Source organism: Argiope bruennichi, chromosome 6 (genome assembly GCF_947563725.1).
Source record: "Argiope bruennichi chromosome 6, qqArgBrue1.1, whole genome shotgun sequence".
NCBI lineage: Eukaryota > Metazoa > Arthropoda > Arachnida > Araneae > Araneidae > Argiope > Argiope bruennichi.
In genome coordinates, this window is record NC_079156.1 from 81,548,593 (window position 1) to 81,574,410 (window position 25,818).

Sequence of the window (25,818 nt, forward strand, 5' to 3'; positions counted from 1 at the left end):
TTTAAAATGTCTTTGTGTCTAAGGTATGGAGTTTTCATTTAAGCTAGAGTAAAAGAAACATCATGAAAGAATAATATCAAAGCACTTAAATTTAATAATGCTTACTTCGATTGCTACCAAGCTGTAGTTCGAATATAATTCACGAACACTTGGCGATTTGGCTTTATTCAGGATCTTCATGACTTTCTTTGGCTCAATAATGACGTCATTTTCCAGAAGTTGAAAGCACGAACTTGTGCTACAAAAGAAGATTTCTATAAATTTCTAATATTTTAACAAATGAACAACAGAAATGAAAATAGTGAACATTGAGTTATTCATTATAGTTCATAGAGTTCTTTTGTACATTTTTCTTTTGCTTGTGTAGTGTTCTTGAAATGATACCATGTATGTAATGGTTCATCATAAATATAGAAACATTACATACATGATAAAACAAAGTCTCTTGCTATTAATATTTTAAATGAAGTTTAACTATTCTATGCATTTCGTCAAGGAATGACACAGAATATAGGTTCACTAAATTTTGTCAATTACAATTTTTTTTATTGCAGCATCTTTTGGGAAAATCATTCTCATTAATTCACAATACTGCTAAGATTTATTTGAGATGTTGCTAGGGCTTTATTATGAGAAATTTGTGATTTCATTCTAAATTCCAATCATGTATACATTTCGAATATATCACAATGCAACACAACATATATAGTGCAATATAAATACAATGAGAAACTATGCCTCGCATCTATATATTTAAAACACTAACCTACGTGGCACAGAAATTATTCTTATTATTTAATACAGAATGGCAATAATCAAATATAGGGTGTTCCAAAATTAACGCAAGATTTGAATGTCTCTCCATTCATGTAGTAAAATATTGGCAACCCTATTGAAAAAACATTTCACATCTGATAATTTAGGGTTAGTAAAAATGGAGTGTTACACGACAGAAAAACGTGTTTTCTTTGTTGAACAATATTTCAAAAATAATGAAAATGTGGCGGCCACAATTCCAAAATGTGAGAATTAGTCCCCAAGACCGTGTGATTTAATATCATTGAATTTCTTTTTATGGAGTTATTTGTAGGTAAAGGTCTATGCCAACAAGCACATCAACGAAATTCCGCCCCTCTTATGCAAAATGGTCACGGAAAATTTCGACAAACGAGTGCATATGTGCCAGCAAAATAATGGAGGCCATTTGTCCTCTGTGTTATTCTGCACATGGCCCTACCCTGTGTATTTTACGATTCAATAAAATTAAAACAATTTAAAGAAAATAAAACGGTGGTTTTTAGATTTTTTTTAAAATTCGAATCTTGCATTAACACGTTGTTTTATCTTGTAACGCTCCATTTTTATTAACCCTAAACTATCAGCTGTCAAATGATTTTCAATAGAATTGCCAACACTTTACTGCAAGAATGGTGACAAATTCAAACCTTGCGTTAATTTTAGACACCCTTTGAAAACAAATATCTTTATTAACATTTCACTCTGCTTTATCGAACGTTTTTACAGCTATTCTTGATGCAAATGTTTGTTAAATAATTTAGTTAAAAATGCTATTAGAAATGTTAGTGCACTGGAGATGGATCGTTGTTCCTGCCCCCTCCCCCAAAATCTATTCATTTAGAGGAAATAAAGTGTAAAAAAAAATCAAGATGTGAAACAGAAAATGTAATAGAGCGTGAAGTTAAGCTTAATCTTCGTAAGTTTAGCAATAGCTATGAATTACCCATGGAAATGATAAATTTTTATAAAAGTATCTCAGAAAATTGATTTCGGCATTATCTTAAAACACAAAACATTACTTTTTAATGATATCAATTTCATTTCTGTGCAATTTTTTTAAACAGTCTTCAATTTAATTTTGTACACTGTTGGAAATTTACGCAACGAATGTTATGAAACATCGAAAGCATATATTTATACAGCAACAAACACACGAAGACATTACAATAAAAGATTAACTAAGAACCTGAAGGAAGGTTAAGAACAGTATCGGAAGGATTATCTATCATACACATGCGAATACATGTGATGTAAACGTCTAGCAGCTGGCACATGCGCAGCTTTAGCAGCTTACATAACGGCAGATCCTACTTTAGGATAAAGGGGGTTTGAGAAGAGGAAAATGAGCATTGGCATTTAACATACATAATGTGTAAAAATGCTTTTAATGTTATGATAAATTCGAATTCATTAATCAAAATATTTAATCGCATGCTTTTTACAAAGTTAAAATTAAAAAAAAAATGCTTTTGTTAGTCATTAACTCCGATAGGATTTTCGCTTTTGCTTTTATTTCGTAGCATATGCATTTTTTTAATTTGCACCCAGAATAATTCTCAGCTCATCGATTCAATTGAATTCATATTACCACATTGAAAAGAGGCAGTCGACTCTCCATGGCATAATGGTCATAACACTGGTCTCATAATCAAAAGATCGGAAGTTCGAATCCCACTAGAGACAATGCGATACACAGTTTGAGTAAATATTTAATTCCTTTATTTTATGTTTTCTTTTATTTCAAGTTCCAGCAGATTTTGGACCTTTCTTTAGTTTACCAGATAAGTGTTCTGGACTTTTCTTAATGTCTCCAGAAAAGTAACTGGAACTGTCCTGGAACTTCCCTGTTAGTATAAAAGCAGAAGATCTGTCAGTCACTGTGTTCTGAGTTCTGAGTTCAGTTAATAAATTGGTTTAGCTCTACTTCTTGTGTGTGTCATTGAGTTCCATACTAAAGTACCTACGTGACAATATTTTTAAATTGTATCTTGACACTTAACACCACACTATTAATATCATTTTTAAGTTGCATTGTAACATTTCTAGAGCTCATGTGGTCACTTTCTTTTTGGTAAAGATGTAGATGGACTTTATTTTAAAAAGTGCACTGCAATCAATTGGAAAGAAGCATACAAATGACAAAATACAAATACATATAACAAATCAAAAAATGATAAAAAAGAACTAGAATGAAAAATATCTGGAGTACAATAAAACTGGATGAATGTACTTGATAATATACAGTATGAGTGAAAAAAATAAAGCAGTTACAAAATTAGGTTGTACTTGAGGAGGCTTTAAGGATATATTATGAATAGAATAAGATGTGTATTAAATAAGGCATTGAATAATGGATAGGGTTAATCTAATTGGAATAGTTCTTCGCTATCAATTAGGAATCTAATCATGTTCATGATTCTTTTTTTGGAAGATGAATTATTAAGAACTCTTTTGTACCAAAAACATTCTAGATAGCGAGAGTTTTTGGAGGTGCATGAAAGAGTAAAAGGACGGAATGTCGCAAAGTGGATGGGATCGCCGATTTCTCCACAAGAGCAATAGTCATCTTCTGATAAATGGAAACAAAAATGCATTCCATATTAATCACGTAAAAGCTTAAAAAGTCATCTAAGTGAATATGTGAATTTTTTAGCTGTCAGCAACCTACTGGAGCTGATTTGACATATGATCTTTAGAGGACAATCAACAACAAAAAGTGAACATGTTGATCGCCAAAGGAGGCTAGTTTATGAAATTTCAGCTTCTAAAATGTATATATCATTTAACAATTACAACAATTATAACTGTGATGTTTGGCCACTATTGGCGAAGTTTGAAAGAACGCTTGGAACAAACTTTTAACTGTAACCGATTGCATTTTACTAACAAGGAAAGACGGATTTTAAACTCTGGATGAAGGAGGTGATTTTTTACTTGTTGTCTTTGCTTATTATTTTGGTGGGGAAAAAAACTCAACTTTCTTTGTGCGACGCATTGCACTAAATTTAAAATCGGACTCCTATGCCTTTTGTGTTATGCAAAGAGAATGCATGCATTTCTAAAATCTGGTGTTATCATTTCAAATAGGAAGAAATTTTGCAAGAACATACCTTTCAAAATCTAGGCTACCATCATTCCTGGCATAAAAATTTGTATCATAGATGTTCAAAGAGATTGGTTGAGCAACTGCTTCTTTCAAAGCTCTGAAATGCAGAAGAAAAAAAAACGATTAATCGATATTGTTTCCTTATACAAATAGAAATTTTAAATTCTGCACTGAAATTGAGATTTATTGGTTATACTATTTCAAATTATTACATTTATGCTTTTAGTTGGAATTTGGTCTTACTTTTCAAAATCCGGAATTATCTCTCTGACTTCATTTGGCCGCTTGTAGAATACGAATTTCAGTAAATCCCGATCCTGCAGAATGTAAATCTATAAAGAAAAGTTAATTTTAATAACAATTTTTAAAATTAAACCACAGATATATAAAAATAAACCACAGAATTTTGACTATTTCCATTAAAAAAAAAAAAACTTAAACATAATCTTTTTATCAGCTTTTTTTTCGAAGAGTTGTTATTGTTTCTAATGGCTTGTCTAGACAAGCCCACTGATTTTAAAAAGTCAATTGTGGCTTTAAGCCAAGGGTACGTCGCTTGTTTTTACAGTAGCGCCATCTAGGGCCAAGAGAACGACTTAGCTACACACACGTCACAACCCTTTTTACGGGGAGGACTTTATTCATGCATTTCATTCACTCATCCACAGATCGCAATTTAGATCTGAAACAGAGAACTATCACCCCTGACACAGTACCCCAGTGGTGTTACTCTCGATATGGGAGACTTTGTGACCACGACAGATTTGTACGCGCGTCAGCTACCAAACACGCGGGGAGTCTTCGGCCGGCAGGGTTCGAACTCGCAACCCAACAGACGCGACTCCAACGCCCTACCAACCAGGCTATCCCGGCCTTTGAAAAGTAATATCTCTAAATAATATGATAAAAGCAATTTTGATTTCTTCTTTCTCCTTTAATGAAATCAGCACCTATACCAAACTGTATAGGTTGTATATCAAACTATTTACAAGAACTTTAAAGATGGAAGTGCATAAATAAAAAGAAATGTTATAAAATACTTTAAAATGTGAACCTCCGTAATGTATAATATCAATATGTCGTGTAAAGCCGTATCCAAAAGAAAAAGAATGCCAAAAAAATTCTAAAATCATTAGCTGCATTGATTTTTTATTTTTTTTATTTTTTTTACTTTCTCGTGTACAAAGTACTGTAATCATCAAAAAAATTCGATCTCGAGGTTTGTCTTAATCTCCACTTTTCAGATTTCCCAGAATTCCAATATATATTTTCAGCATTATGCTATTATGCCAAAACACATTTGTGGCATTTTGGCATTATCTCTGAGAACAAGACAACTCAAAAACGCTTTGATCTAACCGAATAGAAATTGTTAAATGGTCTTTACAGCAAATTTTTAGATCGATATCAAATTTTGAGAGAAATCCATTCAGAGGAAATCTATTTGTTCGACTATTCGAATATAAATTTACACGAGAATTACAAACCGAAGAGAACCAGATAGATGAGTTTTGGTAAAAATCCGTGAAGAGGTTGACCGTTTGTCGGTCTGTACTTTCATCAATACATAAACACGATAACCTAAATGTGCAGAAACTTAAATATATGAATTTTGATATATGATTTGTTTCGGTTTCAGTCGGTTGTAAAACAAGTGTCTAAAACAGAAATTTGGTTGTTGGGTGCTATTAATTATATGCTAGAGAATAATCGCCAAACAATCACCAAGAATCTATAAAAAGTCGCCAACAATCACAAGATTATATAAAAAAAACTGAATTCATGCAAAAGATCAATATTTTTTAATTATTATTCGTCAGGCATTGGATAAGACATTCGTAGCCTTATCCAATGTTCGCAATTTTACGTCGAAGAAGGGAAATAACACTTTTATTAGAGAATATGCAAGAGCGGTTTAGGAAGACCACTCCATTGATGTATAATAGCATATCGATGATCAACTGCCAAACACTCTAATAAACTAAATAAATCTCACTCTAATAAGCTCTTTCACAATTATTGTTTGCCAATGACATATGCTTAATAATACAAAATTACATATATTAAAGAATATGCAAGAAAGTTTCAAAGAGGCCACTCCTGGTGTTTTACCTTAACATTGGCATGAGCTACAAAACGAGCATCGGGAGAACTACGGGCTTCGACGGTGATGTCAAAATGTCCACCAACGTATTTGCCCAGAGGTTCGTTGTTGTTTATGACACCAGTTTCAGAATTGATATGAAATGCATCCAAACCTACGTTTTCATCAGTTGATGGCTGTAATATAAGGATACAGAATAAATATTTCTTTATTAACATTTTATAATCGTATTTAAAGAGTGAAATTTCTAAATACAAAATTTTAAACTCACTTGTAGAAAGCTATGCTACATAGAATTTATTATCTTTATAAGTTGGATTTTATTCATTTTTACCAAGAAAAATTATTTATTCTTTTTATTTATTAGCTGAGTTCGACACTGTTTTATATTCGATAAATATATTATCTCATTAAATGTATATTTCAGTAAATATTTAAAAAACTATTTAAGAAATTTATTAAGCGCTGAAAGTAATAGTTTATAGAATATCAAAGTAACAAAAATCATCATCCTTATTTAAACAAATGCGTATGTGGTTCACTTATCAAAGATATAAAGTGTTATTCTAAAACATAGCGAACAAAACATAAATAAATAGTAGAATGTTGCATAGATTTCGTAAAATTTAAATTGATATCAAAATATTCAAATGAACAAATAATAAATTTTAAAGAATTTCAAAATAAGAAAATGCGTACTCTAATGAATGTCATGCTTTTAATGCTGTACGTCATGGGACTAGAAGACACGTCCGGATCAAAAGCATGTAAGGTGATTAATTCTGTATCAACATCCGTATTTCCTCTTGCTCCTAGAGACAAAACATAAATGAAATCAAAACTCAAATAAACAAAACAAAAAAAAATGATGATGAGCATGGTTAAAATTAAAACCACCTATAAAATCTTTATTAAAAAAAATACGCCCATTATTTCAAAATAAGGATTCCTTAGAAATTAATTATGTTGTAACAGGAGAATAAGCGAGAAAGCGAAGTACCAGGAGACTAAGGAGAATGTACGAGAAAGCAAAATAACAGGAGAATAAGTGAGAAAGCGGGGAATAAAGAGAATAAGCGAGTAAGCGGGGAATAAAGAAAATAAGCGGTAAAACGAAGTAAGAAGAGATTAAGTAGAATAAGCGAGAAATTGAAGTAATAGAAGAATAAAGGGAATAAGAGAGAAAGCGGAGAATAAAGAGAATAAGCGAGAAATCAAATAACAGGAGAATAAAGAGAAAGAGAATAAGCGAGAAAGTATAACAATAAGGATCATCCTCTGGGAAACAGAATGGTACCTTTTGTATTAATATTGATTAAGCATTAATTGTATTTATAAAATTTCGTTACTTACGGCATGTTTTTTTACTCTCTCGTATAGGAAGTAAAAAAGTATTGTAAAAATAAAAATTATTTTAATCATAAAAATATTGAAACTGAAGATTTTGACGAATTTCCGCATTTTAGACCTTTTCTAGTATGGAAAGGCGCATTCTGGAAATCATCCTGTCTCTTTGTCAATGAACATGATGATTAAAAACTCTTTCAACAATGATATTCGGTAAATGGTCTTTAGACCACAATTGTCTATTTCTAATAAATTTTGTGCTAAATCCATTCAGAAGTCATCTGTCTGTCCAGCTCTTCGAATTAATTAACATAATTACTGCAAAATTAGGAGAACTAGGTGAATAAAATTTGATATACATATTTAACATCTTAACTATCAAATACTTATTAAATTTTGAAACCAAATCCGTTAAGAGTAGACCATATGTTGGTTTGCATTTTCACTTGCATGTAAACGCGATAATTTAAAAACATAATGATAGAAATATATGAAATTCGGTATATTATTACAACTGTAGTTCTGTGTCAAATTTTTGTTTCGATTGGTCGAAAGAAGGTGCCCAAAATACGCCGTCGCAGTTCTTGTGCTTTTACTTTGACCGCATTTCCCTGATTAATCGGCAAAGAAAATATTTTGTTTTTTCACTGTTGTCAGCCAACGCCAGACGGTTAATAGTGAGAAAGTATATTTATTAGAGAGTAAGCGAGAAAGTTCCGAGGAAATTACTCTTACTGGCTACAAAATCATCAAAGTTATAAACAGTATTTGGGAATTATTTTAATCTGACAAAGTAATACACTTCACCAACTTCTAAAAACAGTCTCTAAACTCTAAAACCAGAGAAAAAGGTATCCTTTTAACTTTCTCTACACAAAAAATATAAAGCGCGTTTTGTAATTTATTTTGTAATATAATAACAAAAAGTGGATAGATGATTTGTATCATTTCTTTTTAACCAAATGAGTTGAAAATTCGAAGCATTTCAGTAATTTTGTTGCCACATCATACGAAATTTAATTTGCTCCGGGTCTTGTTTTCTTAAATTTCTTTCTTCATAGGTAGATGTAATTCCAAGAATGGAATTTTAGCGTGAGGTCAATTTTTTTTTCAATGTTTATAGTATTTACTATTTGAAGTTGCAAATGGTTATATTTCTCAGAAGCATACAAACTCAGTTTCTAATGAAATATGAAAATAGAAAGTACTGTAAACGTCTTGCTTCCGCACATAGTAAAGCAAATTTTGGAACCTATAAAACTATTAATACCACAATAAGAAATTTCTAAATCAAATAAAATGAAAAAATGTAAATATATCAAAGATACGAATGTAACTGAAAGTTGTCAGAAGTACCATTTTCAAACAAATGTCATTTTTTCCCTTTTTTTGCATGCACAGGAATTTTCTGAACAACTTTCTTAAACTGCAAACATTGGCCTTTTATCATATCTTTATTTTATATAGTTAAATAAATAGTATACAAATATTTTATTATAAGTGCCCTTTTTAAATTTCCATTGTTTCACTGTTCACATTATATATTAATAAGTCTTTTATTCTTAATGAAATGATGGTAATCGTATTCTGATCACTTCTTTATTTCTTACCTAAAACATAGTTAGAATTCTCGAAAGTTGGTGGGTTGTCATCAATATCTTCTACCAGAATAGTCACTTGAGTTTGAGATAAGTCCTGATAATTGTATGGCTCACCAAATTCCGTGACTGGTTCGGATGGTTTGCTCACTTTAATGGTGAGGGTGAATTTGTCCACTTTTTCGCGATCGATTCTTTTCTGCACCATTAATTCACCTTCGTTGTTTGATGATCGTCTAATGCTGAACACATCGTCATCGTTGCCATCTGGAAATAAAAATGATGCAATCAAGCGAAGTTAAATTTTTAGATAATATGGCAATTTTAACCAATCAAGCTGTAAAATTGGAAACAATTATTCTACTATTTTAACTAACTATTGACTTGGTAGTGTTTATAGCCTTGTATGCAACGGCATTATTAGATATGCAAAAATAAATCAAAGTGCTCTGCAAAAACAGGCCGTTATACACGAGGCTACACATTTTGCAGATAGTTAATTTTTACATAATATTTATTGACAAAAAAGTATGTATTTTTCAAAATTCTAACGATTTTTTTGCCTTTAAATTGATCCCGACTATAATGATTTTCCTCCTTAATTTCAGAAATATTGTACATAAAAGCTATTTTTGCACTATTTTAAAAATAAAAAATATAAATGTTTTCAGCAAAATGAATTTAGTTTCCACGGCATTTTCATTAATCTTCGTAAAACTATAAATTCTTTTTTAAAAAAAATTAAACATCTGCTACTAAATAATCACATTGATGGAAAACGATATATATATATCCACCCGATTAGTGTTTTTCACTGAAAAACGTTACCTGCGACCCTATATTTACTGGTAATTTTTCATCTACTTAATGCCTATTATCCTTGCTCTAAATTTATCTTTCGAATTTGACAACGCTCTCTGCGAACATCGGTACTGATGTTGCAGCGATGTTTCCTGGTTCCCATTTTAGTTTTTCTTGAATACCTTTAAAACTCCCCAGTTCTCACACTACACGCTCATATCAAATTATAGAATATAAAATTCCTTATATTTTCAAGCTTTCATTTTTCTTCGAGTTTTAATATTTTTTCAAATATGGGTTTCTAAACTACATTTTCGTTTTCGGTAATTTGCAACCCTTTGATTGTCAAATCCAGATGTTACCAGCATTAAAAAAAAAAAAAAAAAAAAAAAAAACTTTTAAGAATGTGCTTTTACTTTAAAAAAATTCGTAAGTGAAGCACTTTTTATTATTTTTTATTAGTTTTTTTCAGTTTTCAACAGTTCTCCGACTCTCTATATTTTTGCGATTTTCACCAAATAAACGTCGTTTAGGACCCCATGTTGTATGTTGATTCTTTATCCACCTGATGCCTACTATCACCCTTCTGAATTTGTCGGCCGAGTTCGGTAACACTCTGTATATATATATATATATATATATATATATATATATATATATATATATATACATACATATATATAGACACACAACATGATTGCTATTAAATAAACTGCAATTGCACATACATGCTTTACGAACGTATCAAATACATATGTCTTCACTTTTCCACTATTATAATCTGTTTATTTTGAATTAAAATATCGAATCTACATTACATTTTCGCTTATGCTTGTCTTTTGATGGAAAATTTGACATATACATTCGGAACGATAAAAATGAATCATTGTTTTATACATTCCTTTATCTGCTCATCTGAAATTCAATGATCCTTTTAAAATAATGTGTAATTGTTAATAACATTAAATATATGTGTGAAAATAATGTATTTCGGAAATAAAGAAATTGTAAATCATTTATGAATTATTAATCAATTATGAGAAATTCTTAAAATCTTCTCTTAACTATAGATTCTAATCTACATCGAAAATTTTGATTGAAAAATACTTGCATGGTCTAATTAAAATTGCATATAAAATTCAAACATGAAATAATTACAAATGATTTTAACAAAAGAATGATTATTAAATAGGTTATCGTTTAAAAATAACGAAAAAATTTGTAAATTTAAAATTTCTCGTGAGTATTATATTCTTTAAAGTCATTTAATACATATGATTTGAACTTAGCAAAAAAACTTTACGGTAAATTCAGATATTAAAACAAAAGTCCATACTTAATATATAATAGTCGATGATAGAATTGACTCCCGTGTCATTATCAACCGCTTTTAAAACACCAGCTATCGTTCCAATTGGTTCCTCCTCTTTCAAAACAATTTCGATTGGCTGCGATTTCTAAATAGGAAAACAAAAATGATGGTTCAAATTTTAATGCTCACGCTCTGCCATTCAGTGTATTCATATTTTAAACAGCAATTTCAAAAGAAAAGCGAAATTTATAGATTTTTACCAATGGTCGCTGAAATTGTGGTTCGCTGTCATCCACATCTAAAACGAAAATCCTCAAGACACGATGAGCTTCTTGAGGAGGAAATCCAAAGTCGTGAGCAACAACGATCATCTGCTCAGAAAAAAATGAAGAATGAAGGATTTATAAATGACAATAGCATTAAATGACAATTCTATATAAGAAATCTTATATATAATTTATTCTTTTTTACAGTAAACAGTTTTAACGAAAAATATATACATATTTAAAATAATTGTTATTTGAGTATTTGTTATACAATTAAAACATATGGCGTCCTTTCTAATCAAGGCCCAACAGCTAATTAAAAATAATTAAAAACTTCCAAACTTAAAACAGTTGAAGATTTATATTTCATTTGCTTGAGATAATAAATATAATGATGAAAAAAATATTATTTATATAGCATTACTTCATGTATAATATTTTTCCATTTAGAAATAAGTGTCTTTCTTTAATATTTTCAAAACTAGTTAATGGGCCATGATTAGATCGGTCACTGTGTATACATTCATATCTAGCATTCATTTCAACAATACCTTATTTCCATTTTTGAGTTAGTTTCACGTGTGAGTTTTTTTTTAAACTGTAAGGTAAATTAAAGATGGACATTCTTCAAAATTTTTAGGTTAAATCGTGCTATGATTAGAATTTTTTTTTAAATTCCTAATATGCATACAGTATACAAAGTACTCAGTATTTATCATTAAAATACACTGAATTATCATTATGCTAAATAAAGGAATGAATGTTAAAACGAAACAACGATGAAAAAATAAGATAGACGCATTTTACATTTTTAAAATATGTTTGATTTACTTTCTTGATTTTAGTACTAATAAAAGAATTTTCATACCGTATAATTTTCTTTGCGCTCCCTGTCTAGTGGAGCTTGAGTTGTAATCACACCTGTTGCTGCATCGATGACAAACTCATAATCACTATCTTCAGATCTCTCGTCGTCCAGTAGCTTATAAGCTACTTTACCATTGGCTGTATTTGAATTATCTGGGTCGAATGCGACCACTTGAAATACTTGAGTTCTTACTGTTACATTCTGGTGGGAAAAAAACCAAACTGATTTTTTAATACAGTCATATAGTACTATATAATAAAAAATATGACAAATTATCGAGCTTTGCATTATCTGAGTATGTGTATTATATTCATTTCTCACTTATTTGTTTCACTTTGCAATCAGGATTTCTTAAAGTGCGATCACAAACCCGAGAGATGTTATTTAGAACAAAGTCTCAGGGTACAAAAGCATGTATAATCATTCCACTTTTTAATTCTGTAATATTCCCAAACGATCATAGAAAAAGGGAATCATCTTTTAATATAAGATCATTATCGTGAAACAATAAACTATCATAAATATAAAACATCATAAAATGGACACAGTAATCTGAATTAATTATCTTAAAACAATACACCATCATAAAATGAATACAATAATGTAAATTTGCTATCTCAATTTAAAATATTATACAATGCAATTAATATTATACAATACAATACAATTTATAGCATAACCATTTTATGATTAACGTTTTTATTTTTCACTTATTTATTTGTTTTATCGACTTTGTTTTTACATTTTAATTCTTTTTTACATAAACAAAATTTCTAGGAGGATTCTGAGAGTTGTTAGAATTATTTTCCAATAGGCAATGTTTTAAATGGAAAAAGCTCCATTTATTGTGACTTATGGCATTTTATAAGCCCGCTGACAGTTATCTGTCAGCGATTTAAGCCGACTGAGCGTCTCTTGTTTTTTCAGTAGCGTCGACTAGAGATAAGAATACGACTTAGCTACTTCATGAGTCACATTCGCTTGCACAACCCCAGGGAGACACATTCACACACCTCACAGATAGAACACAGAAGAACAACCATGCCCGAACCGGGAATCCAGGACGCCCAGATCACGGGGAAGATGCGCTACCTCTATGCCAGGAAGAAGACAAATATCGCCATGAATTTGTCTTCTTTCAAATGCTTTTTTTTTCTAGTCAATACTACTTTCAAATAGTTAGCCAAATTAATAATTTTTATTGCATATCTTTTTTACAATACATTTTACTTTACAGTAAACAACTTATTAAAAATAAGTTATTCTATCCCTGAAAAGAATTGCTACTTAAATAGTGGGGTATCAAATATTCTGAATAAGTTTAAAGATTTTTTTAAGAGTTTGCTTGAATTTAAACTAAAACATAACGAAAAATTTCCCCAAAAATGCATAAATTGTACCCATAGAGTATCTTTTATCGGTATACATGAAAGTTAGCTGACTTCTACATAGCATTTTTTTTTTAAGTAATGGATTCATAAAATAAAGTGTCGAATCCTTTACTCTCCGATCTGGGTTCAGACACTTTATTACGAGATCACTAAGACTTTTGGAATATTTTTATTGACACTCATCCAGCTATATTTATAAACTAAGAACACTTACTTCGTGAATATACGCCACTTCCCCGGCAGTCGGCCGAATGAACTGTGGCACCCCGTCATTCGTAGAGATGTCTCCAATAACGACCAGAAGGTGGCAGATGGAACTCAAAGGTGGATTGCCTTTGTCTCTGGCCTCAATGATCACCGTGTAAGGATCGCTTCGACCTTTGCCGGACAGAGCGCGGATGACTGACACCACACCGGTTTCGGTATCAACAGCAAAGAAGTCTGAAAATAAAATTAAGTTTCATGTAAAGCACGTGTTAGAATCAACGGCAAATAAGTATGAAAATAAAATTAAGATTCGTGCAAAATCCGAGCTAGAATCAACAACAAAAATGTCTGAAAATAAAATTATGGATTTATGCAAAATCCGTATTAGAATCAAAAACAAAAATGTTTGAATATAGGATTAAGATTCATGTAAAATTTGTTTTACTCCGTAGCAAAAAATAGTTGGGGCATCTTTCAGTCTATCACAAATTATTTGTATTTAAATGCATAAGGAACTCGTGCTTTGAATCTCAGAATAAAGAAAAAGTTACTAACGGAGAATTAAAGCAAATATTTTTACTCTTTTGGTATACTTACGTGTCTGGTTTGTATTCCTTTATCAATCGATATAAGAGCATATAGAAATCAAGTTAATAGCATAAAAGTGATTTTTTTTGTTTTGTCTTTTAAATTAACAGTTCTTTGTTTGAGTTATAGATTTAGGAATGAAAAAAAAAACTTTTGCAATCTAATGCACAAATAAGACTTCTTATTATAGAAAAAAGGATTGAAATTTTTTGTTGTGTTGTGACTTATGGCACTTTACAAGCCCGCTGACAGTTATCTGTCAGCGATTTAAGCCGAGTGAGTGTCTTTTGTTTTTTCAGTATCGCCAAATAGGGCCAAGGGTACAACTTAGGTACTTCTTGCATTACATTCGCTTGCACAACCGCTTTCTGCAGGGGGGGGGGTGCACTCACACTTCTCACAGATCGAACATAGAAGAAGAACAACCATACTCGAACCGGGACGCCTGGATCACGGGGAAGACGTGCTACCCCTAAGCCAGGATGCTGGCTTAACATTTTTTTAGTTGTTAAAAGTTTATTTTTGAATTTAGCTGCTTCCAATAAAATATTTATATTTTAAAATTTATTTATTCATATGAAAAAGATAATTTTTATAATTGGTCATCTTTTTTATGATTTGTGTTTTAAGTTATAATACAAAAAAAAAAAAAGAGTTCTTAAAAATTAAAAAGAGTCAATATCATTTAAAACTGGAATCCTTTTGAATGAACATTTTGTTAAATCTTCTAAATGAAAAAGTTTATATTTGAACTCGTTTGTTAAAGAATAGTGACAAATAAAAAAAACTAACTGTTATAACACAAAGTTTTATTAATAAGAGCAGTATTTGCTGCAATATATGCAACTTGCTCGTGTGTATGAAGTTAATTATGGTAATTTTATAAATTCAACAGCATAAGAAACATTTTTTTATTATTTTATTCTTGCGCATGGGATCCGGAAAGATTGAATGTAAACGTTAAGTGTAAGCATGAAAAATAAGCCTTCATTGCAATAGAAAATGCTAAATTGAGTCTCTACAGGAAATTCATTACAAAGGAATTAAATTATTTGCAGTAACATAACAATCTAATTATATGAATAACAATATAAGAAAATTGTATATACAGAGGCAATCCGCATATCAGAATTTCTCCCTTCTTGCGTAAATATCTGGGATAGCTGAATGATCGTCGTCATGACAGTTCGGTAGCGGTAACTAATGTCAAGTCCTAATGGTCATGACCGACTACTGTACAACTACTTTCGTCATGGAAATGAAGGTAACTCAATTCTACAGCTTTAACATATCCATTCGGGAAACGGGAATCAGCTCTGAAGTATTAATTTTTCATCTCCTTATTTGAGGTGTTCCTCGGTAGGAGAAATACTAAGACAAGTAAAATAGGGTACAGCAAAAAAGTCTTTGAATTATTTAAAGCAATTCAAAGGACTTGCAGTCTGAAATGGCACATGCCCCCACTTTTAATCATTCATGCAAAAAGATTGTTCTGCTGTTGTAAATTTGCGTTTCATTAAATCTGCATTCTAAATTATATTTGGTGAATCCTTTTCTTTCCCTTAACTCTTTAAAGGGCCATTTTTTTTAGTCATATTATGTTAAAATATTTTTAGGCTTGAAATTAGAATAAGAAAAGGGATTCATTTAGCTTATTAGATAAATTTAATCTGATTAATTAATTAATTTGGTAATTGATAATTAAGTATCAAATCAAGACACATCATTTTGTGTAAAATAAAGAACTAACGCATCTAAGTTTCTGTCTTTCTAAAAAAATTTGTCAGAACTTATGCTAACCTACATAAATTCATACGAAGATTGATAAATTTGGTGGGAAGCATACTTCCCACGGCCCTAGAAAGGGTTAATTTGCTGACGCTACTGGTTCTTTATAAACATTATTTCATATTCTGGCGGGGAAAAAAATGTTTCTGTATGTCTGACTCACATTTCCGAGCGATACTGTAATGCAGATACTCTATAAAAAAATTTCTTTTGTACTAAACCATTTTATTCTTTTAGTTAGCTGATACGAAATAAAGTGAATTAGAAATAGCAAAAGTGATCATCATATTTTGAATGAAAATAGAAAAACCAATAACAATATAATATATTTAAAGTAGTGAAATATTTAAAAATTAGTAAAATGTTTAAATATTTAAAGTAGTTAGAATCTTTTTCTTTATTATTAATAATTTATATCTTTATTTTTGTACTTACTCATAGGCTGATTTTCACCGTCTTCTTGAAGTTTGTACGTAACCTCTCCGTTTGCCCCGCTGTCTACGTCAGTTGCTTTCACCGTCACAATACTGAAATCAGTTGGCACGTTTTCTGGTATCACAGCGGTGTATATCTCTTGGTTGAATTTTGGCGCATTGTCATTTTCATCGAGGATTTTGATGACAACCTAAGGAGAAATCCAATAAAACTGTGTATAAATTATTTAAAAATTAATTATCGTTTGAAATCTTAATTCTGTTATTAAGAGATACTAAAGTATTTAATAGAATTTCTTTGGATCAGTTTAAAATTTTGCTCTTTCTTCTAATATAGACAGCAGAAAGAAAACCAATATATTAGCAACCTTATGGCGATAATTACAGCAAACCCTTTTTGTGTTTCGAACTGTCCTTAAAACTATACAAGCGTTCGAAACGCCCATCCAAGAGATGGGGGTTAAACTAATCTATTATGACAAAAACTAAGCAAGATATCATAACCTACATGCATATTTATACCCTTCAAATGGTAACAAAGCTGGCGATTTTATTTTAATAAGATGAAAATTCTAATTCTGAAATATATAATGAGAGTAACTAGATATAATTATGATTATTTACTTCAAATGAGTTAATTTTCTTGCAGTTCACTGAAAAATTATTTGGGGTTGCTATTTAAATAGACAAAACAATTTAAAAAAGAAGTGAGTAATAAATGTTAACGCATTTAACTGAGCTCAGTGTCACAGATAGACCTCTTATATATCGTCGTTTTAATGCTAAAAATGACTAAATCGAAAGAAAAAAGAATAAAAAAAATGAAAGTGTTTTCTTTATCTTTAAATATTGTCCCTGTGACGGAACAAATTGTGCATATAATATACACACAGCATATACAATACTGATGAGATATTAATATAATTGATTTCTTAATTTTATAGATATGTCATTTTAAAACAACAAAAATACCTTTTGACTTGCATTTGCTTGCTTGTTGCTTTGATCAGTATAATGGTAAATGCCTTTTAAATACATTCCATTTATGTTAGTTTACATATTACTCCAGCCATAACAACTATCATTTTGTTTATCTATAGTACTGAGAAAGCAATTATTCAGAAGACTCCATGTTTATAACACAAATATAATTTTAAATAAGACTTTCTTTTGTAGTAAGGACATGGAGTACAATTTAGTTAGCATGAATAAATTAGTACCGGATGATTATAAAAAAGAACTATCCCGATGTATGAGACCGTAGCTATCATACCGTTCACAGAAATTGAGTAAAATTCTGGTTCAATGTATTTTGAGGTATGTGTGCATGAATCATATGAAAAACAACAGTAAACATCCTGAATCATATGAAAAACAACAGTAGACATCCTGAATCATATGAAAAACAACAGTTACGGCTACAGTGACAAAGTTTCAGAATTTTCAAATGGTAGCACCAACTTTTTTTTATTGGAATGTGTTTTCCATAGCAAAAAAGAATAAGCAGTGTTGGAACGGTATCTATAGCACGAAAATTACCGGCACTAGACAGACTAAGAAGAAAAGAGAAAACAACTGTGGTGTGCCTATCATAGACGTGAAATTCAAAAGATTTTTCTCAGCATGGTGCATGCTTCGGTGCTAGGTACCATCTGCAACATGCGAAGTGTTGAAGAAGGTAAAGTGGAAAATTTGTGGAACATAATAAAAAAATTTTGCTTTCCATTGCTTCTCTACCCTTATTGATTGTTTACTCTTTTCTTCTTAGTCTGTCTAGCACTAGTGATTTTCCTGCTACAGATACCGTTCCGATGCCGTTTATTCTTTTTTGCTATGGAAAACACATTCCAATAAAAAAAGTTGGTATTGCCACTTAAAAATTATGAAACTTTTTCACTGTAGCCGTAACTGTTGGATGTCAACTGTTGTCCCCAAATGATTCACGCGCGCATACCTTAAAATACATTGAACCAAATTTTACTCAGTTTCTATGAACGGTTTGATAGCTGCGGTCTTATACTTTGAGACAGTTTCTTTTTTTTTATAATCACCCGGTACTATTACATAGCGAACAACTCATTGTTGATGTTAACTAGTGACAATATAAGTTTAAAAACGACGATTAATAATTATTGAATTAATTATTATAACATAAAACACGATAGAATATCAGGCATTTCTTGTATTGTAACAATATTTTATCAATAACATTCATTTGCTTAAAAAACGAAAACAAATAACAATTTCTGAATTCAGAATGTTTCCAATGAGGATTTATTAATTTATATCACACACAATTAGTTATGCATGTTAATACGGAAAATTGATAAAGAATTCTATTTAAATTAAAAAATAATGTTACTTCCTCAATATTCAGCTCTTCTTTATTGAGTTACAAGTTGAAATTTTAGCTGATATTCTAGAGTAAACATCGGTTATATAAAAGTAACGTACAAAAAGATATCAGAATATGATATGCTTGAAAAAGATGACAAAAGTAATACTAAAGGGTTTCCTATGATTTTCTACAAGATACTTAAAAACAAAATCTTAGATTTTTATCATTGCTGTTGTCAACATTTTGGAAAGATTAAAATACAATAATAAGTGAAAAACAGAATGATTTTTGATAAGATGTCAGAAGCGCAACAAAAAAACAGATGAGCAACTCATGGAGAATAATTATTTAACCGGAGAATAAAACGTTATCATAAAAATCAAATTCACTCACAATAATTGAAGTCCTTCTTTGATTGGCCAAGCCTCTGGGATTATCTGTAGCTGTAATCTGTAAATTATAGGTTGCCTGTCTCTCCCTATCTAAGGTTGCATTTTCTCGTATCGATATTGTACCCTAAAAATGAAAGGGGTGAATTTTTCAGAGAAATATATACATAAAATGTGATATTCATTAAACTAATGATTTTGTTTTTGAATCAAGAAAAAAACACTTACTGATGTTTCGTCAATGTCAAACACGTCGCTTCCATCTCCTGATATGGAATACCTGATTGTTCCAAAACCGTCCTGACTGTCTTTATCTGAAGCTAGTACTGTCAGAATGCTTTCAGGGTATTCTGCTGATTCAGAAATGCTAGTTGTATAGGACTTGAAAGGAAAAAAAATTATCTGATTTGCATATTTACATATTATTTATTTTTTGGAGATATATATATCATAAAGAAAATTACATATACAAATGTTTCTTTATTTAAGTAAACATAATTATAATTATTGAAATCTGAAAATTTATAAACAATGCAATATATTTTTAATTTTAATTTTGATGTAAGAGTTTTAACCCTTTGCATGATGATGGAAATTTCCATCTTAACATTTAGTGAACAAAAATTGTACGCAGAACAGGTGTACTGTAACTTGGTTGTTGCTGGCAACGTTTTTCACGGCAATTGAGTAATAAGGAACGTAGCTGTCAAACAAAATCAAATGTCACAGTCATTATTACGGGTTTGAACTTGTCATTCCGCTGCTTGTTGTGGTTAGAAGAAACGTGCAGTTTCTCTAATATTTTTTTTATAATTAATCTGAGATTTTTTTGTAATAAAAGCGATAATGAGTGAAGAAATTTAGAAGAGAGGAACACTGAAGATTTTGTACTGGAATTAACATGTAAATTTGCACGATAATGGATATTTACCTTAAACTATTTTTTAATAATTTTATATTATATATTTATACTAGGATTTTAAAAAAAATATTTTTCCCTTATATCTAGAACATGAATTATATCACCCTGATTTATTTCACACACAAAAAAAGAAAAAAATCATGTAAAAAAGGGTTAATCTTTAAAAAGAAAGCAATGATTCATTTGACTCTTAAACATAAACTTTCGAAGTTTATAAATAACATTAGTTATTTATTTAATTTGATATGTCAGCATATTTATTCAATCAAAATAAATATGTAAAGACTGCAATAGAACATACAACTACAAAACCAAATCAAACGTAATTGTGCTTATTGGAAATTTCAGTTTTGATTGCTAAGTTGCTTGAGAAAATATCTCCAATGGTAAAATCACGTGAAAATAAGCATGATTCAATTGTTACATAAAATTCATCAAATATTTTTTTTAATATTCTGAATATAACTTAATTATAATATGTACCAAAAAACAGCAAATCCGTGAATAATCATTGCCAAACGTATATTATAATTCAATTACATATCTTTAAAGAACTGAAAATGTAATACAGTTAATTTTATTATAATATGTAAATAAATTATTTGATAAATTCATTTAGCCTAAAACTTTTTGTTATAGGAAGATATAACTAAATTATAATATTAGAAACGTTAATTTCTGCAAAAATTTAAATTGAAAAAGCACTTTATTAGTTTTCTCAGAAACAATGATGTACTAGATGTAATTAGAAAAAAATCATTGATTGATTCATAGAGGTATTATAAAAAAATCATTAGGAATTAATGATTCACTGCTAAATAAGTGAATACATAAAATGTCTAAAAAATAAGATAAGAATAAAAATAAAATAAGAATGTCGCACAAAATCAATAGGTAACTCAATGGCACTTGCATTTCTCATGGCATAACATTCAACTGTAATAATTCATTCAAATTACACTTGATAATTCTTAAATTCGTCATTTAAATTACTTAATCTGTTAATATAAAAAAATCAAAATTTCACTACTGTTTTTTTTTTTTTAATTTTCAATTTAACAGAAAACTGATGAATACAAAAAGAAAATATGAATTCTCAAAACGCAATGGAAGCAAAATATTAAATTTATCACTTTCACTATTTCGTTTGCTGTTAAGCATAAAAGATTAAAGAAATAAGAATTTTACTTACATTTTGAGAAAATACAGGGCTGTTATCGTTAATGTCTTGAACATTGATAATGACCGATGCTTCGCTTGATCTTTGATTTTTTGCTTCTCCGATGATAGCCTTCACTTTAAAACTTATATGCTTTGAAGGCAGAGCTTCGAAATCCAATCTTCTGTTTAATGCAACCACACCTGCAGGAAAGAAAATTAATATATTTTTGAGCGCAAAAAACTGAAAATTTTTCAATTAATTTACATTTTTTTATCAGTTTATTAAAATGTATTTCAATTTTTTAGTTTATAATTCTTATTTTTTGAAAGGGTAGAGTAATATACGAAATCTTTGACCTAGATAAACTTGATTTTTCTTTAAATATTATCGTGTCTTTCATTTTAGAAGACTATGAAGAAAAATTAATTTTGATAAAAAATATCAAAAATATTTTATTCGCTAATCTTAATTGTGAGGAGGTTTTTTTTCTTTCAAATAAAAGACTTAGAATTTTGCTTCTGCATTCATTCTTTGGGAGTACACATTTATTTTTATATTTTTACACCTTACGTTTTAAAACTATATTTGTATCATTAAATGCCATTATCTCGAATTTTAGATTTTAATGGAATCTTCTTTCTAAAAATCTCATAAATTCGAATTCAATGCAGAATTTTTTGTTCAAAATTCGTGCAATAATTTTTTAATATAGTCTGTAGATACAAAATTTTTTTAAAAGAATAAATTTACTTTAATGATTCAAAATATGAAAAAAAAATTCAAATTTTCACGTTTTTTATTAATTGAATACTTGTATTTAAAGAATCGTTGAAAGGAATCTTATTTGTTTCTTGAAAAACAGCAGTACATTTTTTAACTGCTAAATTTTAACCAAAACATTTGATAAATTTCTGAACTAGAAAGTTTTAGATTTATACCCATTCTTTAGTATAAAAAAAAACTTATTTCTTCCAATTTTCGAAATATTTTTAACTTTTAAATGAAATATTTTAGTTTCATAAGACTTTTCTTAAATCAGTTTGAAACAAAAATTCAAATATTTTATAAGATTTTTTTCAAAAGAATTATTTCGGAAATAATCACAAACCTTAAGAAATTATAATCGAGATTTCTCAGACAATGATTAGAATATTTATTTTACAACAATAGCAAATGTTCACAGTTGTCAATTGATTAAAGCATAGTATATGTCTAAACTGCATGAATCGGAAGAAGAAGGTCGATGACTCTATCCTCTGGCTGCGCTATTAATAAGTCTTATTCAAAAACTAATGTATGGATTGACAACAGATTGTTTGCTGCTATCAATTTGGCTGATTACTCGAAGATTTCCTCCAATAAAAACACAAATGTTGTCAGTTCCCACAAGGCAATCAACCTATCTCTATATGCTAACATTTTTCCACTTTTTCATCGTCCACAAACTATTTCGGTGCTCCAAGGTCATTTTGGTCAATAAAAGGTGCCATATTTTTTATTTATTCAGAGCTCTACTAGGTATGCTTAACTAGATTAGACTTAAAGAGATTAGAGCCACCACCATCAGAGCGTATATCAATCATTCATTTAAATCTTCTTTCTTATTTTTTTTTAGTTGCCTAATTTATAAAAGCTTCTGTTAATATCTGAAATGTTGCAGTAGATATTCAGAGACTTAAAATATCAGACACAAAATTAAACTTTAAATTTGATAAAAAGAGATTTCAAAAGTCAATTATGGAATTAAAACTATTCGATGATAATTATGGTACCAGCCGTAAATGGAGACTACGAAGTCGCAAGAATTCTCCATTGAATGTATCATGATTTTGCATCAATCATGTAATTATGAACTTTCCACCTTCACACTGATGTTCTTAATACATCAATTCATGATCATCTCTTGGATTAGGATTAATGTGACTTTCGAGCTTTTCATATGCACCCTATCTGAAGCACTCTGATATCAATTCATGGTCATGCCTTGGCATAGAATTTTTACGGAAATGTATTAGGTGGTTATGCAATCCAACAAGCTTGATAATGAGCAATAACGATGTTTTATTTAACAAGAAAACACAAAACACAAGCAACAAAATATAATCGATTCATATTTAAAGACAACGCTTATATCAATAATAATACAAAAGCAAACAGCAACTATTTATTAAACAGTCTAATAGCACAATAAGGCTCAAAGTGCAATTAAAAAACTCTCTCCATAATAAACATTTCAACTTTTCGTATGACTACTTCTCCTTTTATAATTCACAAATAGAGCGTAGAATTTTCTAGAAGGATCAATGGATCTCGGTTTCTTATAGAGATATTGTCATAAATCTTTATTTTTTGTTGACAAAATCGACAAATTCATCGCAATTTCTGTCACTAAATTGTCATTCGTCGACTTGACATCTATTCACTATCCGTTAAAAATATTTATAAATTTCTCTTTCTTAATTATAAGGGAAATTGCGCTGGAAATTTCTACTAGTATAAAACTATCACAAAGAGTTTCTTTGTACTTTGTGCAGGATAAGTTAATAAGTTCTTTTTACTTTTATTGAAAATTACTTTTTTATTAATAAATTAGAGAAAATATGCAAATGAATACACTCCAACAAGCTGAAAGAATTAAAGAGTGGTTATTCTGTTCATTTACCTGAAACTGGGCTGACAGAAACATAATTATCAGGATCTGAACCAGATATCTTTTCGAAGTGGTTGACAACGGTATGTGTGAGAGGGTCCCAAGCCGATAATGTAAGCAGAGTTGAGCCAATCATAGTTTCCTCTGGTACCGTAATTTCGATTGCAGGATGAGCTTGTGTCCAAGGTGGTGAAAATACAGGATTCATTTCTCCGTGAGCCCGAATGTAAATTGTCACTTCCACTGCGGATACAAACATAGTTAATGGAGATCAAAATATTCTAAATTGTTACAACAAAATGTTATATTTCCCGAATAAATGTTCTTTGGGCCCGAATGTAAATTGTCACTTCCACTGCGGATACAAATACTGATCAAAATATTCGAAATTGTTACAACAAAATGTTATAGTTCCCGAATAAATGTTCTTTGGGCCCGAATGTAAATTGTCACTTCCACTGCGGATACAAACATGGTTAATGGCGATCAAAATATTCTAAATTGTTACAACAAAACGTTGTATTTCCAGAATAAATGTTGTTTGGGCCCGAATGTAAATTGTCACTTCCACTGCGGATACAAATACTGATCAAAATATTCGAAATTGTTTTAAGCTTTGTTATAAAAATCTTACGTATTAGAAAAAAAATTCAGTAGCTTAGAGCTTTCAAAGTAATTTTTAATAGTGAAAATGGAAATTTACAGCATAAGCTAAAACAAAATAATACATAATTGCGTTCAGTTAAATGGATATAAATATGATTCTATAGTGTTTAAAAGAAAATAACATATTCAAATAGAATTTCAGTTTAAGTGCTAATAATATACATTTTGTCCCAAATGGGTGGCACCTCGTAATTGAGGATGAATAGCTTCCGGCATGTTCTTGGTTCTCACCACCCTGGTGGGTACAGAAATAAAATAGGGATCGGCTACCTCCCATTGATGACGGGACGTACTTTCCAAGGGAAGGGCTGTATCGTTGCCGGTGATAGCCATTAGAACTCAAACACAGTTCCGGACTGTCTTGCTGTTTCGGCGGTCTGGCCATTCAGATTTTTCCGTGTGCCTTCCGGCGGGTCGTAGTAGCCAGTTTGTAGTTACACTTTGTATTACTCCCACCGGAGGCCACCTCATAATTTTAGATTAGAAGCTTCCGGTATGGTGGTTGATTTTCGCCACCCTGGAAGGTACAGAAAAAAAGTGGGTAGGCTACTTCCCATCGACGACGGGACTTGATTACCAAGGGAAGTATTGTACCGTGGCCGGTGATGGCTATTAAGACTCAATGGCTCCTGCCAATGTAAATTGAAAAATGTAATAAAGTTACGGTAGTCCGGTCATTCAGATTTTTCCGTGTGCCTTCGGGTGGGTCGAGGTAGCTGGTTAAAAGTTACACTTTTTGTTATAAAGGTTACACTTTTATTTAAAAATAAAGGTTACACTTTTTATTTTTAAGGTCGATTAATTTTATTAAAATTATTTAATTTCACAGGGATTTTTTTCCTTGATCGATCCAGAGTGCATAGAGGCATACACTATTCATTTGTTCATAAAGTCGTTCCTAACGTTTTATGCACTATCTGTTTGAGTTATCATGATTGCTTTATATTCTAATTCTTTTGAAAAATTTAGATTGATTTTAAATTACAAATTTTCTAGTAGAAACTATGTATGCATCAATTTTTTTTTTCATCTTGGAACGATGAGTTAACATATCAATTGTTACTCATAACCTGTCAATTAAAA

The 25,818-nt window shown here is 30.2% G+C and overlaps 1 protein-coding gene across 1 annotated transcript in view; it reads right to left on the bottom strand.

Annotated features, from left to right (window-relative positions):
* The window catches only part of LOC129971606 (cadherin-23-like), a 102,169-nt gene that overhangs the window by 7,319 nt on the left and 69,032 nt on the right, over window positions 1–25,818 (bottom strand). Inside the window, exons 22-36 of the mRNA XM_056085536.1 lie at window positions 24,082–24,312; window positions 21,450–21,619; window positions 19,564–19,716; window positions 19,340–19,462; window positions 16,610–16,799; window positions 13,806–14,032; window positions 12,201–12,401; window positions 11,327–11,437; window positions 11,091–11,211; window positions 8,966–9,220; window positions 6,708–6,820; window positions 6,017–6,184; window positions 4,148–4,236; window positions 3,909–4,001; window positions 106–238 (exon numbers count right to left, since the gene is read on the bottom strand). Coding sequence (XP_055941511.1) covers window positions 106–238; window positions 3,909–4,001; window positions 4,148–4,236; window positions 6,017–6,184; window positions 6,708–6,820; window positions 8,966–9,220; window positions 11,091–11,211; window positions 11,327–11,437; window positions 12,201–12,401; window positions 13,806–14,032; window positions 16,610–16,799; window positions 19,340–19,462; window positions 19,564–19,716; window positions 21,450–21,619; window positions 24,082–24,312 — 2,378 coding nt within the window. The remainder of the gene's footprint in view (window positions 1–105; window positions 239–3,908; window positions 4,002–4,147; window positions 4,237–6,016; window positions 6,185–6,707; window positions 6,821–8,965; window positions 9,221–11,090; window positions 11,212–11,326; window positions 11,438–12,200; window positions 12,402–13,805; window positions 14,033–16,609; window positions 16,800–19,339; window positions 19,463–19,563; window positions 19,717–21,449; window positions 21,620–24,081; window positions 24,313–25,818) is intronic.